The 17,979-nt window shown below is 37.0% G+C and overlaps 1 protein-coding gene across 50 annotated transcripts in view; it reads left to right on the forward strand.

Moving 5' to 3' along the window:
• nrxn3a (neurexin 3a) overlaps positions 1 to 17,979 on the forward strand; it is a 387,994-nt gene that overhangs the window by 366,330 nt on the left and 3,685 nt on the right. For 24 of the 50 annotated variants that reach the window (XM_015350360.2, XM_015350375.2, XM_015350377.2 and 21 more), the window contains one exon: positions 6,976 to 7,063. In XM_015350360.2, the coding sequence (XP_015205846.1) occupies positions 6,976 to 7,063 (88 nt within the window). Of the gene's footprint in view, positions 1 to 6,975; positions 7,064 to 16,655; positions 17,182 to 17,979 lie in introns of all 50 variants that reach the window. The other 26 variants (XM_015350363.2, XM_015350376.2, XM_015350378.2 and 23 more) reach the window with 3 other exon arrangements.

The following is a 17,979-nucleotide window of genomic DNA, read 5'->3' on the forward strand; positions in this document are numbered from 1 at the left end:
GGGCGAGCTTGATGCTGCTTCAACTACTACAGTATCTCAATTCCAGTAGCATCTACTTCAGTCCACCTTATAGTGAGAAAACACACAGCCGCCATCTGCTCACTTTAGATGTGCTTCTGAAATGCAGGGAGACTCGTCCGATTTCTTACAATGCTGCTAAAGTAAGCAGTTTCTGCTTCATTGGAATATACCAAATAAAATGGCAAGAAAATATATTTATTGCACGGGTTGTATTTTAATAAATAATTCATGTTTTACTCTCTGGGAATCTTGGCATTCTTACAGAGCTGGGTGCAGAGTAATGCAGTTTGCCGTGGGACTACAGAATCATATTGTTTGTTAATGCTTAAGAGCTGATTAACATTTTCTGCCCACCAGTAAATAAAAACCTACAGTGGAAAACTCAGCATGGGCTAACTGATTGTGCATCGGGCCCGTTCAGGAATAGTGATCATGTTATCAGCTTGTTACCGTGATCTCTACATTACCAGTCCCAATAGTGCTTACTGGTTCTGGTGTTCTTTACTGAACACTGGGGGCTGCTCATGAGCGAGATCTGTAGTTGCAGCAGAACCTGAGACACCATGGACATGGGAAAGCGCCTTTCCTATTTGACTAGCAAACTGAGGAGGGAGCGGTGATGACTGCATTGCTTCATGTCACTTCATTCTGCACTGGCACATGCAGAAAGGCAAACAATCCATGTGGCTTGATGTCTTATCTAAACACTGTCTCAGATCTGCTAAAGAATTCAAGTACTGTAATCACATCTTTACACGCAGAATAACTGAGATGCCAGGTGAAAAGTTTCAACCTCTATTTTGTCTTAAATATTTAATTTGAATGAACAGACAAGCTTTTGAACATTGTTCCCAGAGCCTTATACCATGCCTTGCACATTACATTTCATACTGTATGGATCCGACAGTAGCTTTGGAGGAAAGAGTGTCTCTCCCATATTTCTGACAGATTGAAGAATGACAGTCAATCAGCAGTGAGAATCCAATCTACAGTAGAAGAAATGCAAAGGTTTTTAATTTATACGCTTTTCCATGAAACTAATACAAGGAATAATTGGCTAAATGTACGTCATTTCAGACATCTCTTATAACTACAGCTCGTGGGAATATTAAAGGATGTGCCTGTATTCACTGTGCTTCCTCTTTAGGAAGGCAGATGCATAAAGTCTCTGACATGTATTCCTGTGAGATCTGAAACATGCAGACAGGAGAATAGGAATAGATTGTAAGCACAAGTCATGTCCTTGTTTTGCAAAATCAAGACGTACTGCTGGAGTGGCATAGGCACAGGCTGGATATATTTAAATGTAATTTTGTTGGCTTTGAATTTGCAAGTGATTTGATTTCGTTTGCATTAATCTAGAATAACAAAAGTTAAATTGTAAACCTTAATCTTATACTAGAAAGGGCTGAGAAGAGGTTTCAGAAGAACAAAGCCTGTGCAGATGATAAAGCTGGTACTTAAGGGGGAAGCTTTAAACTCTTTTGGCATTAGCAGGGCTCTCGACTAAACTGTTATTTTACCAGGCTTTTTCATACCATATAAAATCTTGGAAGCTGCAGTAATTAATTTTTTTTTGCTTCATGTTATCAATAATTGTGAGTGTGGAAGTTATTTTCATGCGTACTTTACCTACTTTGTGATCAGTCAGTGGACTTTTCTCTCGTTGTGAAATTCACCTTATAGTTTATGAGATAAAAAATAATTGTTATAAGTATGAGTTATGGTGCTGAGTTAGTAGTATAACAGCTATTTAGACAGGAATGATGCTTCAGGTGTGTGTCTCTGGTGTTCTACAGGGGTGGTTGTTTCAGTCAACATTTTCCAGGCTTTCTGTATTTCGTACAGTGAGCAAAGTACCCTCCATAAGCCTCTTACCCAATGAGAAAGGATTTTCCACCTGAAGTTGCTTAGCAACAAGCCAGTTAAGGAGCTGCTAAATTATTCTCCTATCCAGCAGAATCAGTGACCAAGACATTAAAATAAACCTGGGGGAGCCCTAAAATTTAACAGCTGTTAAGTAAAACGGAACTTCACAATTCCAGATTGAGCATTCCCTTCACACGCACATGTGCTCATGTGCGTGTGCCTTAGTCAGACTTCTAAAAGCCTCTCAGTGTGTATGAATCCTACATTGTTTTCTGACGCTTAGCATGAGATCTTCTCCCCTAGGACGGACTTTTGGCTAACGCAGCAAAGGCACTGCATGTTAATATTTATTTGTTTTGAGATGTGAATGTCACTACTGCTGTCCCTCTGTGTGGAAGCAGGCGATGATGATTATAAGCCAAGCCAATAAAGTATAACACTGAGGAGCATGCAGAAGGGGTCACTGAGCTCTAGAGGTCTTCTCAGGTGGGGTCGCCTACCCACACCAGGTCCTTTCATGTAAGCCTGCTTTCCAAACCCTCACTGCTGGACTGACAAGACTGTGGTCCTTGTGAAATTCTTCCACTTTGGGTTGCTGTCATCCTTTATATGCAATTTTACAAACCAGGAAGAAAAAAAAAACTTGTAGTACTAAACAGCATCAAAAACTAAAAATAAAAATGACAGTATCCATTTTATTGTGAAGTAATGCAACTCTTGAGCATGTTATGTATATTTCTATTATCTGGCACTTTCTTGCTTAGCGGTTTTAAATGTATTTTTTATTGCTTTGAGCAGTGCTTGTTAAGATGAAGGCGTGAGATATCTTGTCAGGCAGTGACACAATATTGGATCACCCTTTTCTCCACTGTGGGTCTCGGCTGGTATGGATTCTTTTTGTGGTCTTTTGTCCTCTTCTAATAATAGAAACCTTACTGGGAGAGCGTGATGATGAAGCATGCATAGTGCAAAACCATCAATGTGAGCATCCGGGAGAAATATAGCATTTTTCCTCTAAGGGGCACATTCATCTTAAAACCAGCAACTTGCTGATTCTTATAAAAATGAAAAAGCAAAAGGGGCTACAGAGATAATATATAGTCTTACTTGTCAGTGAAGCACCTTGCATCTCATGTGTAAAGAAATGCAGGGTTTACTTCAGGCTCTGTAAGGCTGGGGCTGCTTATTTACCTGATGTTCTACCTCTGTGCACAGCCTGAAGTTATCAAACTGACAATAATTGTTTTTAACTGCAGATTCCACCCATTGTCAGCAACAAATAAGCAGAACTGCCACAGTGCTTCCTGCGAAATGTCCTGGTCTCTGCCAATGACCTTGACACTGCCTGTGTGCCTTTTATAATTCATTAAACTCCTCTCTGGTCGCATTACACACCACTGCCTCTCCTCCCTTTGTACATGCATTATAGCATTACACATGCAAGAAAAATAAAAAGAATTAACAAAACAGATTGGTGGTATTAAATTAATTCCAATAATTGCAGTGTGCGTGTTTCTCTTACATCAGAAGTGGATTTATTTTGCTTGACATAATCAAAACTGAAAGTTGTGTTTCGGTGGTAAGGAGACACTATCCAAGTCTCACCACCCAATTTGATAATCATCATTGTAATTGTAGTAACGACAATGTTTTTTTTTTTCATTTTCCCAAGCTATGGTCTTTGATTAACTGCAAAAATATATTGAGTTGTACAATACTGCAGCACAGTCTCACATAATGAAATGTGTGGATGACAAAGGTTAGGAGAATCATTCTTGATTAGATGGGACTCGTTCAGATGTTCTCTAAAGCGCTTTTAGTGGAGCTGTTTGTTTTTCCTCTCTGAGTTAGTAAGTAAGAATAAGTAATTAAGTGCCTCAGAAAACAAAAGGATATGTCTGCATCTTCAGGTGTGTGTGTCTCTGTGTGCAGGTGGACTTTCAAGTGCTGGTACAGGTCAAGATTTTCGGGAAGTTCATTTAGAGACTTCGGGTTTACACTATTGGAAAGTCTTATCATATTGAAAACATTGTATTAAAAAAATCAATAAACAGCAAATCTAGGTTTCTGAAGGTGCCTGAGCTTTAAATAATGTGTAATTTCTTGAAGCTGGAAAATAAATTGAAAGGATTTAGGCGGATTTGCTTATCTGTTGGACACCATGAAGCATTACATTTCTAGGGCTTGGGAAAGCACATTGAAACTAGTTAATCTGCAGTGGTTCAATATTACGTTTCCCCTCACAGTCAGGCCATTTTGAGCAGGGAAAGATTAATCCCCTAGTAACAGATGGATGTTAAAGACTTACACGTGGGAGAAACAAGTTTTCACATTGTTATTACATTGGATTAGTCCATTTCTGCTGAACAAAAGCTACACTGTTGGTTACAATGATATAAAGGGGTCACAGGTCACACAGTATTAAATGATTTTTATAATCCTAATACATAACTTCCACTGTATAGGTTATTAAACCTTGTGAAGGATCATTTCATGGTCGGCGCAGAAATCAAATTGTTTGAATATTGAGCCTTTGGAGGGGAAATGACTTCAGTCAATCATATTTTCCGTTCCTTTGTGGACCTTGCTGTGTAACAGGGATGAGTCTGTTTTCTGCCACACTAATCAATATGAAATGAATAATATCATTCAGACCATTAGGACTTCAGGGAGGACAGGTGTTTTTCTGTGGTGTGTTTTTGATGTGCTTTGACAAAGGGAATGGCTTTTTACAAACAAAAGCCCAAAGTGCAATATTCAGGAAGTTGTGGTTTAAGTGAGCCGAGCACCTAGAGAACGATATTTCATCAGGCCGTCAAGCTCAAACATATTTATGGTCCCATGTTCTTACTAGAAGTGTGATCTTCATCATTCTTTGTGTTATTTATAATTTCATAAAGCTGTTCTATGACAGTGCTTATTTTATCCCCCTTCTAATCTGTTCCTAATAAAGACATGTCAAGAGACCACAGTGAAGAGTTATAGGGCTGCCTGCTGAGCACGCTGCAAGTAAGGGGAGACTAGGGGATAAATCAGAACTGTGGGCTACTGAGGTGAGGAGATAATCTCCACACGCTTTGCGAGAATCAGGCTTTTCCCTTCAATAGCAATGATCTATAGTAATGAAAATCCATGCAAACTATCAGAAGGGGAAGATTGAAGTGGCACTTCCTGTAAATAATTAGAAGCTGGCACCTCAGAAAGACAAAAAAAAACCTAAATATATTGTCTTCACAAATATTGAATCAACGAATAAAATATAGACTTGAAAAATATAACACTTTTTCAATTACTGTTCAGATTAAAAAAATAAAAATGATAGACTAAAGTAGAAATGTATTAACAAATCTCATTCTTAAACACACTTGTAATGAATTTAGTTCAGTAGTCTTTTTGATAAATAACATCATTTGTACTGTACATTTGCTTGTTATTTCACTTTTTTCTGCAAGGGGACCTTTAATAAAAAAGGAATGCTTAAAAGGAATCTGTTCATTATCAAGTTTTTACAAACCCACAGAGTGACTTTCCAAATGTGGTCCTGAAACTATTGTGTTTTTAGGTTGGAGCCCCACATGCATGGAAAGACTCATTAAATCAGCAGTCCTGTAATAATAAGCTATTCAATACCATCCCAATCTCTCAAAACTAATAACATAAAGGCATTTTGGCAGTAAATGTCAAGCTGGGTACGGTGATTACTAAGACATAATAACAATACTTTATTTTTTTCAGTTGTTATTAGAAATTCCTTAGAAATTTAAATATGAAAGTCATATATTTACTAACTTTAAAACCAATGTCACCAAGATCCCTAATTTGTGGAATAAATTACTGTCCGTCTATGAACACAAATGATGATTGTCGAGTTGTGTTGAAAGCTGTATTGTTTTGAGTAGTCATGTATAAATACTCCAACATTGGATCTCAGTGACCCATCAGTTTCATGACTTTGTTTTTGAAGTAAATCCATAACAGACAGCTTTCTATTGAGTGAAACCACCATTAGGATGAAACTGAAACTGAAACATTGTCTTCTGGAACAATGTTCCCAAATCCCTGAAGAACTTTATGCAAAAAAGAAAATGCTAATTATCTGAGCTTCAATTAAAACAGGAGCTAGCTTTTTGTCAAACTGCACACATCTAATTTTATGGTGTTAGAAAATTAATTCTAAGAAAACATTGTAATGAGAATATCTGTATTCATAATAGTGCCAATATATTTTTAACTTTCATCTTTTCGTATTCTTTCTTGAGTATTATGGTGCTGATGTGAGGAAGTTTAAGGTAGTGAAGTGAGTTTTCCCCAGTGCAAAGTCTTTAAATGAGATTTTACTGTAATTAACATCCAGAGTCACACCTTTGAAATAGAAATTATTGTGTGAGTTGTGTGAGCTTTTCCTGGTTGAATAAAACTGTCAGACTTTAGGCTGCATATTTACCAACAGTTAGCAGAACAATTTTTGACATTGTAATTGTTTTTGGATACACATTGTGGGTATTCAGAGAATTCCACCTGATTTAAACAGGTGAGAGGAACATTTTATTGGGTTTAAACAAAACAGAGAAACTTTTGACTTCTTATCATTATTTATCCACAGACTCAGCAGCAGGAACTACTAATCCTGGTCCTACAGGGCCTGTGTATCCGCAGGTTTTCCATGTCTCTTCACAACACCACCAGCTGAAGAACTGGGAAGTGCGTAAACTGGATCAATCAAGACAATAGCGAGCTGATTTAGGTTGTTAAAAGCCCAGCTGGATTGAAAACACATAGACACCCCAATCTTCCACTATCTGCGGACTGCAGACCCCCTGCTCTCCAGAACTCTCCAGCACTGTCAAACACCAGACCTTCCAGGCCTTTCTAATTCTCCTCTGGGACATACTGTAACTCACTGCTTAACTACATCACTGACTGTTAGTATGAGAATCAACGAGGGGTTGTTCTCGGATCCTGCAGTGGAAGGGGTTTGACCTGCTATGCAGTTCCAGTTATGCAGAATTAAAAAGTGAGAAAGGAATTAATTTAGGTTTGTTCCTTCTTTCTTGTGTGTTTCTTTCTGTGGTGGCGGGGTCAAAGACCACAGATGACATTGTCTCCTCTGCGGAGTGCTCTAGTGACGATGAGGACCTGGAGGAGTGTGATTCCGGACACACAGGTGGGCTAGGTTAGTTTATCTCTGCTTGCTTTAACATTTTTATTTTAATTTGCAATGGAGGATCTAATCCTTAAAGCATCTTTCCCATGGAACCACAAAGTGTAACTGCAAATAATTAGTAAATTAGAAAAGAAATGTGCACACACTGTACAGGTTAAGCTAAAAGTAAATCTGTATCTATTAATGGTTTTGTTTCTAATGAATGATAAGCATATTCTGAGCTCCACATATAAATCCTTACAAATTGTACATTAAAAGTCAACAAATAAGTAATGAATTGTAAGTCACATTAATCCCAATTATTGTTATGCAAACATTAAATAAGGCTACACTTGTCCATGGGATTTGCAAAGTGGTTAACATGGTAATATAGTTATGCTAATTTTGTTATCTCAGCATTTGAATGAGAGCAAAAAATCTTTAAGCACAAAAGTACAAAATTAGCATTAACAAATGCCATGTTTTCTGCAGTGATGCTTCAAAATGTATCATACTTGAGGACACTTGGCCATGTGGTATTGACTTGCATTTTTGATAAATGATACATTTTGAGATTTTAAAATTTGCTTTTGGCAAAAATTACACTGTAATATCTAGCAGATTAACTGCAATTCAACTAGTTATCTTCTTTTTGTTCCTTCATTTTTAGAGGCTTGCCCTAAGTTAAACATTTTAATAGAGAACAGATATCATCGAATTTCTGTGTACAATTTTTTTGTTTTGTTTTTTTATAGTTTTATTTAAAGGTGAAAGTGCTATACTGCCTATGTTCTTTTTAAATAAAAAAAATACAAAACCTAATGTCTAGAAAATGTAGGTTTAAAGCATAACTTACTCTGAGTTAACTTCTTTTGGAAGAACTTTGGAGCAGACCTGTTTTTCTGGGTAAATTTTCAAGATCACAAGCAGCCAGTCACGTAGCTGTAATGCAGTAACAAAAGTTATTTTAAAAGTGTTTGTAAATTTATTCTTATATCCTGTTAAATTGGGTTGCATGTAATTTTCAGCTCCCATATAGAATTTCACTCCCAGTGACGTCAGACACTTATAAATTGTGTGCAGAATTGAGCTGCTGAATTAGTGCTGTACTGGCAGAGAAGCTGCTTGCTCTGGAGGCAGGATGAGCTGGTGCCCTCGCTGTTTTGGCCTGAGCAGTGCCTCCATCCAGCTGTGACGGGGATTCCCCAGGCTGGCACGGCCAGGGTAGTGGGGCAGGACCCTACCAGCTTTCAGGTCCCCCTGTGACGGTGATGAGAAGGAGTGTGCAGCTGGCATTGTGGCACAGCAGGAGTGGCTCAGGCAGGTGCCCTCCAGTTACAGGATCCTACCTCTGTAGCACAGGACTTGTAGACATTCAAATAATTAAATACAGTGCCATCCGATATCAAACAGCTACTTATTCCTGCTTGTGCCTGCAGCAACCTGCAGCCCATTTCAGAGCATAACTACCTGTCCACTACAGGGCACAGGACAGCACAAGACTGGACCCCACCCTAGAGATGACACCTGTCCATCACAGGGCACACCCTGGACAGGCCACCTGTCCATCACAGGGCACGAGACAGAACACACCTTGGACAGGACACCAGTCCATACAGGACATAAGACAGAAGCACAACCTGGACAGGACACCAGTCCATCACAGGGCACTCACACATATGCAGACACACAGAAATAAAAGGCACTGACCAATTTGGCCACAATGTGTCAGCAGGCTACAACCGACGCAGAAGGCACCTCAGTCCAGAATCAAGCCCAGGGCATAAGAGCTGTGAAGCACCACGGTGCCCAATAGGACCTTAAATTTAGAATCGCAGACTGTTTTCAGTTTCAGGGTGCTCCGTGCAGATGACCTGTTCATGTGCAAAAACATGAAACCAATATTCTTCAAATATTAATATTACAGTCATTTCCTCCTTTGAGATAGCAGTGGAGGTGCTGAATCATTATATAGATCAATAAACTCAGGATCTGCTTGCATTTGCCTGCTTTTAAGCATTTCTATTACTAGAATTTCAAAAATATATTTGGGAAGCCCTTTTTAATCTATCAAATTTCACAAAGAATCCTTTGACATTCTTTGTTTATGTAGATTACTCAAAAAAGGTCTTTCTTCTGTACTATAACCCATCTATTTTCTGGGTCAAATTACTTTAATAATTTCACAGACCCTTCAGTCTTCAGTGGGTTGTGCAGATTAATCATTTTCTTAAGTGGCATTGCACCTGTTTCACAAAATTAGCATCAGGATCTCATAGGTTACAGGAACATGACTGGCTGATTTAAGTTTTGTTGCATTTTATCATGGTTAACCTGAAGGTTAGATCCTAAGTTCTCCCAATGAGTATTTTAGAGTAAGCTATTTAATAACAAAAAGAAGTTGATTTCTCGTTTGTCCCAATAGCCCCCTGAGTTATTATAATAGAAAAAAAGACAGATATCAACAGCCCCTGTCATCCAATCACATGTTTACACAGAAATTCACGCCTTCATTTTAACCCCAGCATCAGCTGAAGTGGACAGTTGCATGACATGTGGTTTATTTTGTCAAGCACGAGTGTTTTTTTTATTTATTTTATTTTAATTTATTTTAGTATAATTTCTGGTTTCTTGGTTTTTAAGTTGGTTCCTATGTTGGTGTCCTCATCTGCCAGTAACTCCAGAATAAAACATTTCTGTCTTTTCTCCTCATCTTGTGCCGCATGAATTTTTGGTGGTTAAAAACAATTTTCTTTAGTTTTTTTTTCTTTAATTATTTGTGCCGTATGGCTTATACTGGAACATTCCCATTTTTGATTAACAAAGCAAATGAAAGGCAACAAAATCTTTTCTTGCCATCAATTTTTTTGGCCTTGCGTGGGCAACCCTAATCTGTCTGAAGAAAGTTGTGTGCGAAAGAATGATTTTTTTTCTCTTTCCTACTCCCTTCCTCCTCCTGTTGTAGCCGTTCTGCATATAAATGTTTTTTTTAATGCAGATGGCATAAAAAGAATTTTATTGCCACAAAGTATATCTGTTTTTCTATTTTATTTGTTGATCTTAAAAGTCATTTGTGGCATGCAATAGCTGTAGCTTTTAACTAACTAAAACCAACTTCCTCGTGACTTCCATTTTACAATGCATGGACGTTGATGGTGCCATTGTGTGTTTACTTCATAGCTGTGCAATCAGGCTAACCCAGCCAGCCTGTACTGTTTATTTCAAGTTCAACATCCCTAAGAGCAGCAGTGCTAGAAACCGCTGCTGTATGAATTCTCTGCAGCTCTGTCTGTCAGTCTGTCCGTGTCTGTCTGTATCTTGAAGTGTGCTGTTAGTGTGGTGTCCCGTGATTTCGTTCTCTGTCTGTAACACTGTCGGATTTTCCCTTGTCCCTGGTGGAATTCCATAAGAGGGATATTCTCCAAAATTAAAAAGGAAAATCATTAAAACTAAAACAAATAGATCCGAAATTCGCGTTTACATTTGGATAAGTACTATGCTTTCTAACCTGGCACTAATTGCTTCAACAAGCATTTATGAAATTATTTACTGCTTTGCTAAAGGGAGATATGTTTTAACGGTTATTAATACAGATGTGAATACATGATAACTTCATTATACTGTTCCATCATAATTAATAGAATACGTTTATCAAGCCTGGCATAGTTACTTAGGAAATGCAGAAGGGCTCTGCTTGATTATTGTGGGATGGTTCTATCTTAAAGCATTTTGCTCTCGACAAGAAGAGGTGAAAATATCAAAAGAGTAAGTGCATTGTCTCCCAGGAGGTCTAATTAGTGGGGTAACTGTTACCTTGCTACAGGATAGCTCAGGTTCAGTGTGCTGTGGCTGAATTTATTTTAAAACAAATGTGATATACTATATGTCCGATCTTGGATTATTTTACTTCAGGATCTGCTATTAAGCCACTCAACATATATCATTGTTCCAAAACTGATGTATATTTATACGTATTTAAAACTAGCCAGTAGATTTGAACCCTGTCATATTCTAATATTAGATTTTTGTCTTTGTTTATAATCACAATTGCTTTGAAAATGTGGACAGCCTGGCAGGGAAATGCACATGTTAATATCAGATTCTTATACTCTTATTAAGGGAAGCACAATTTCTGTTTTTCACACACCACTGAGAAAGTAAATAAATGTCACCTTTAATGTTAGATGAAAAGTCATAACTTGGTTGGTCTCAAATCATATCTGTTTGTTAGCTCAGGTTTCATTTCGGCCACCTATAATGAAATCATCACAGAGAAAATGAGTAACATCAACCCTCCAGGCCAAACATAGGAATAATTGTGGGCAGCCTGAGATGAATATTGCTCTGATTGCAATCAGACATTGGCAGGTGTTACATATGAAGCTTTGGAAGAACACACTACAGATCAATACTTTACATGGGTGAAGTAGGTATAAAAAGAGACACTGTGGTCAGTGTATTTACTGAGAAAAGAAAATGGAAAGACAGCAGAAAACCCATTATTGGTGGGGTGAATTCACTATTGGCCAAAAACCAACTGAAATTTCTATTAATTCCCTAAACCGATCCTGCTCCTCCTCGCCCTTGCATTCTTTTGCTCTCATTCATCTAAACTGAAGCCTTAATGTAGATTAAAAACCGAATAGATGTTTTCGAGTTACAAATACATGTTTCTAGGTTCATATAAAACTCTCGAAGTTTCAAAGTTGAAAACAATTCAAAATGTAATTAATAAAGTATGAGTTAAATGTGAGGTCCAATTAAACAATCAAGAGCTCAGCTGGAAAAAAGGCCCTGGGGTGCTGGAGCCAGGCAGACCTGGATCCAGAATCTCTGATCTAAAGGCTTTTGACTTTAAAAAAAGACAGAAGGAAATTTCGCATCTGTTTGAACTCGAAATGTGATAATTTAATTTGTTAAAAAAACATATTTTCTCTGATCAAATAAACACTTAAGTTCTGCAAAAAGAGTGTTGTTTTGAGATGTGTTTCACACTCCAGACTCGAGATGTGTTGCTGCCGCTCTGGACCTGCTGTCATATTTGAACGAGCCTTAAATCAGACCCCAGGTTATTAGCAGGCACACATCTCGATTGGCAAGAGGCAATTTTATTTTTCTTCAGCCTGCTTGAAAGTCTTTATCATAGAAATTGCATTGTTGTTCAACGGACTGACAGAAATAGACTCACCTTGATAGCTGAAAATGCCGATAAATCCCTACAAGACACACATGGAAAGAGCAGTCTTAACACACCCGCTAATATTCTGATTTTTTTAAGTGCTCCATTACTTTTAGCCTGTATTTTATCAAGGCATGACAGCAGCGTTTCCACCTCACAGCCAGATCTCTACAGGTCTCAGAGGCAGAGCAGGGCTGAGCCTGGTCAGTGCTGGGAAAGCAGGCTGTCTGTGTAGTAGTGTATATGTTGTAGTGGTGCAGGTGGACCAGTAGGTGGCTCTCCTCCCTGAGGACCAGATTTGCAAACCAGTGCCCCATCTTAGTGATCAGGGACACTGCAGGAGGCTGTAGGAGGCGCCACCCTTGAGACATAAGACATTAAACAGTCTGAGGCCGTCTTTTCTCCCTGACGTTTCACCTTTAATCCACCAGCTGAGGTGGTGACATAATTACTCACCCCATAATTTAATTATGTATAGTAATAAAAAGTCATAATTCTATTTGTTAATAATTATGAGAGCTTTACGAAATGCTTAATATATAACATTATTCTTTTTTAAAGTGAGCCACATTCACACTACTATGGAATAGTTTACATAAACTTGTTGTTATATTTTAAGTTTATCTTATTCTTCTCTTAGCTGTTGAAAACATTATTGTTTCTGAACTCCACTAGTTATAACTACCATGCACTTAATCAATGTGAAAAATACACATGGCATAGTTATAGAACTTTGCTGAAATGCACTTTGTCTCCCCTGGTGTCTTTGATTAGGTAGAAAATGGAGCATATGCTTACTAACATTACAAGAGTGAGAAGAGAACTAAGCAATAAAAATTGATTTGCACTTTGTGTATTTATTTCATGGATAAGTGCAAAGTTTTGAAACCATTTTGTTACTGATTACCAATACTTTCACTGTTCCTAAGCACGGCATCTTTTCCTGTCTGTCAGTACAGAACTAGACATCCTTTCCATGTCCCATTAAACAAACTGGATGTTAAAACAAAAATATTTCCTTTTTAATCCGTTTAATGACAGAAGATTAAATAAATTGTTCAAGTTATAAATGCAGCACAGCTAGGACATATGTGTGGTAAAAGACTCTTAATTTGCAGTATACACAACACAGGCACTTACAAATTAGAATGGAGAAGTCAAGGTATATGCCTAAGCAATTTAAAACTGTTTGCAACTCATTGATGCATGTCTCCAAACATTGCTTTACATCAGCATTTGGAATTCAAGCTAGTCACCTTAAATAAGCAGATTAAACTTCATTCAAGTTTATAAAATAACAATAAAGAAGAACCGTATAATCCAGTGGTAAACACATACCGATACTGTATGAGCCGTCTACACTTGCTGTCTTATTAAAGTCCTTAGCTTGTCTTGTTTTTCAGGCTTTTCTTTAGATTTACGTTGTTCAGCAGCCGGTCTGTGATTTTAGACAGGCAAGCAATTAGAAGCCCCTCAGACAGATGCAATTCAGAAAGGACCCAAGAGAGCCTTTTTCAACATTGAAAAAACCTGCTACTGAAATGTTGTTTAAAATAAATGTTGTTTTTTTAATTGAACGGGTACAGGTAGTTTTTGTTTAAAACAAATGTTTTTTTTTATTGAAAAGGTACAGGTGGTAGGATAGGATATGTTGATTAATTTAAGAATAAATTAGTAAACTTCACAGGACATTTAAATCATACTGCATAGATTCTGACCATCCTGATCACCACTGTATTGTATGTCTTAAAACTTAAAATTACATTACTTACTCATCTCACATACTATATAAAGTATAGCTTATCTTCCCAATCGGCATCCTGCACATTTTGTGTGTTAATGAGTTAATGTGAAACATAAATTCCCCTTGCCTCAATAGTGTATTAGACCATCAAGTAATATGTATCAACTAAAAATAAGGATTTTTAAAAAAAGATGTATTTTGACTCTACTGTATGTGGCCCATTAATAGAGAACTCTGTTGACACCTTGAACATACAGTATGTGCAATCTCAAGTTCAAAGCTCTACAGTGGTATGTAATGTCATTGTTATACAATAGCTTCTGTTTTAATCAACTGTCCTGTGTTTATAAGTCTACAACAGTCACCTTCACCACATTCCTCACTATTAAACATGTGGCCCTGGTGTCCTGAGTTAATCTCAGAAACCTTTCACACTGTCTAACAAATAACCATTGTAAGTAGCACACATTATATGGGATATCTGAAATCTTGCACTCCTCCAGTCCACCCTTCTGCTGTTTATCAGGGAGTAAACTCAGATGAAGTGAAAATTATGAGAAAACATAATGCATGGCTCAAAAATGTCTATAAAAGTGATTAGTTTCTAGGCAAGAACCAGACAAGACAACAATTCCAAACAGAAATGCATTTCAGTTAAGCCTGACTTAATTAATTTAGCAGTTTGTGCTGCTATCGATAAACCTTTACAAAGCTCAGTTAATGATTTCTCTGTATCTGCTCAGGCCATTATAATTGAACTGTTTAAATAAACTAAAAAGTCCTGAGAACACATTTGTACACAAATACTGCTCCTCAGTCTTACTTTTCACCATGAAAGGCAGGAGTGTGGACAAGCAAACTTGTATTAAGAACAAGCATCATGTCATTCTTCTTACTTGCTGTTCTACAAAACAGCGTGCCCTTTACTCTCCTGTGTAAATTAATTATTGTATTGGACTTCCCTTTTTGTTTATCAACTCAGCTGCTTTCTATGCTTAAACATTTGGTGAAGAATGGGCTTTGGAATAGAGTTAACATCAAGTGTCCTGAGCATTTTTGGTATTCTTAAATTCAAAAACAATCATTATATCTATTACTCTTAAAAAGTGTTATTATTAGTTATCCAAACTAGATGTATTCTCACTGCTCTTCCAGCTAGTTCTTCTGCACACACTGTAATTGAGAATAGCCATTTAAAACAGAATAGAAGCCACAATCTGGTTTCGAGAAAATTGTGATAAAAAAGCTTAATAAAACATTTAACTAGTAAAATATTTTTTTAAAGACAGTAGCAGAAGGGTTCAGACAGGTAAAAATGTCATTTATGTTGTAAAAATTCCTCTGGTCTCAGATTTAACTATATTTTTATGTTTATCCCAATTGAAAATTAGATAACAATGCCTTGGATTCTGATATTAAAGCCTTGTGCCCTCTTGTGGAATTCCTCAAAGTACTCTTTATAGTAGTTAAACCAAAGACTGTGGGTCCTGCATCAGTATGGTTCAGCAAAATCATTGTTGTTTCGGACCGAAAACATTCTCTGAAGGTGCTTTCTGACATGGAGCTAAAATACAATACTTTGATTTAACGATAAAAACACAATGTATTGGGTATGCACTGCAAATGTTCTTAGTTGATTTAGCATGACTATGTCAACAATTGGTAACTGTGCTCCTTGTCAATCTTATAAGGCTGCCCTGAAGCCTGTCAGACTCACGCTGGTTAATTCGTTTTTTGCAAGATCTACAGCCATTGGAAGAACTACTCCTCTGACCTTTAACCTTTCTCTACCTGCTAACCTCCTCCTTGGCCCTAGCTTGCTGTTCTGTTCTTCTACTTTCCCTAAATGCAACTTACTTGAAGCATGCATTAACATCTGCAGTAAAAAATAACCCATTCTCAGCCAATTTCTTCTGTTTCTGACGTACATCCAGACTGCACGCCCCTTTCATGTTTAAAAATACTAATAAAAGATATTTTGTCCTTAAAACACATAAAAGAGGTGACAGTTGCCTACAAAACTGTCCCTCTTAGTGTGTCTGTTTAGTGTGTGCATCTGGTTGTTCATCTATAATAGTGTGTGGAAAACTAAAATTGCTTTGTTCTTTCTTCCCTTGGGAAAATTGTTGTTTTATTTTTGTAGTCGATACCTATATCTAATTTTTGTTGTTATTTTTCTAATTGTTGATCTGTCTGATTTTGTTCAAAATTATTGTCAAAAAGTTGAAAAATTAGATGTGAAGATTTTTTTCTTATTATTTCTGGATCTATTTCTTTCTTTTTTCTTTTCGATTTGGAACTGCTTCAGCGCGTGTCTTGCTGGCCTGCCATCACGAATTGGTGCTCTTTTCTATCCACAAAGATGGGAAAATTCTCTTGAAAGCATAGCTGAAATCCATATTTCCAATTTGAATTTCTGTCATACTAGGCCAAATTGGGTTTTGTTTCTTAATAAGTTTTGGCCTGCATCACTGTTGGTGAAGAGGTTCCAGATTGGAATTGAGCTTGATCTATTTTCTATTGATTTTGTTTTTGAAGATACTATTTTGATTAAGACATTTCTTAATGAATGATTAATCTGCATGGCGAAGAAGTTGCAGTTTAGGGTTTGTGAGACTGTCAGTGTTAGAGTTGTGTTATTTTTTGTAGATGGGCATGTATATGCTCATTGTTTGTATATCCCCATCCCTTCCTTACAGCCAAAAGCTCTAATGCCGCCAGACTGCTTCGTACTGCCTTTACATGGAAATGGCAACTGACTTTCACATTCACCCTCATCATTCTCATTTCCTATGCAGTGTGCTCATAGGCCCCACCTCCCCCACTCCCCTCACTCTTCTTTAGCAGTGTTAAAATATGTACAGTCATCCATTCATTCCAAAATTAACTAAGCAAAAACTCTAATTGAAATTATTAGAATGTAGATATTTAATGGAAAAAAAAACAAAAGTTATAGATGTACAGTTTTTTGTAATACTTGAGAGAAAAAAAAGAAAAAACAAAACAGAATGATCGTGAAGTTTATTTTTCATGTTATGTGGTGTGGATGTATGTGTTGTTGCCTCCCTGTACCATCTTGTCAAAAAATATTATTAAACAAAAGATGCAATTGCTAAAGTCAATTTTTACAAGAATATAACTATACTTGTCCAAGAGCATTCTTACACAACTTTCTTTTGTAAATTTTTTTTCTTCATGCCAAAATCATGCGGGCAATTTGTTGATGTAAGTTGACCAAAATTATGTGGTATGCTTTCTTCCTTCAGTAACTTTTTTAATAGGCTGTTATGATTTTGAAAGCTGATTTATATTTTCTAGACTGACTTGCTCGGTCTTTTTTTATTTATTAAATCTTACTGTGCATTTAGTTTGTGAATGTCTACAATGTAATGGTCTATAATGTCATGTCTGCTGTACGTTTGTGAGTACTAAAGGATGTTTTAACTGTACGTTTGCATTTTTTTCTTTTAATTATGATTTGGTTTTTGCTTTATTTTAGTGCTTTCTGTTTGCAGCCTTTGCAGTTTATGAGCAGGTACCATGGCAAAAGGTTTTGACAGCTTCTGTGACAACCTGAATGTTCCAATTTGACTTAAAAGGCAGGGATTCAGGAGAAAATCAAACACTTCTTTGTCATATGACATGCTTTTTGAAAATTATTTTCCCAAAACATTCCTTTCCTTGAAATGTATTCTTAAATATTATTGCACTTTGCCGACTTACAGCTGGTTTTAGTTGATTTTGCCACTCTTTGCTTCTCAAGCGCTGCACGTTGAACAGGATTAACTATGTAATTATGACATACCATGTAGACACTTTGTCGTGCAAGTCTGAAATTACAAAATGTATTATTGCACTTTTCCCCAGAATAAACTGCTACTTGTAAGAAAAGCATAGCAGCTAAAATATTTGCAAGTCTAATGTTTAACACAGCAATCATACAGCATCTCCCCGAAAACTTATAGTTAACATTGGGGTTTTTTGTTGTTGTTGCTGTTGTTTTGTTTTTAATGAGGTTTGTTT

Source organism: Lepisosteus oculatus, chromosome 8 (assembly GCF_040954835.1).
Source record: "Lepisosteus oculatus isolate fLepOcu1 chromosome 8, fLepOcu1.hap2, whole genome shotgun sequence".
Lineage (NCBI taxonomy): Eukaryota > Metazoa > Chordata > Actinopteri > Semionotiformes > Lepisosteidae > Lepisosteus > Lepisosteus oculatus.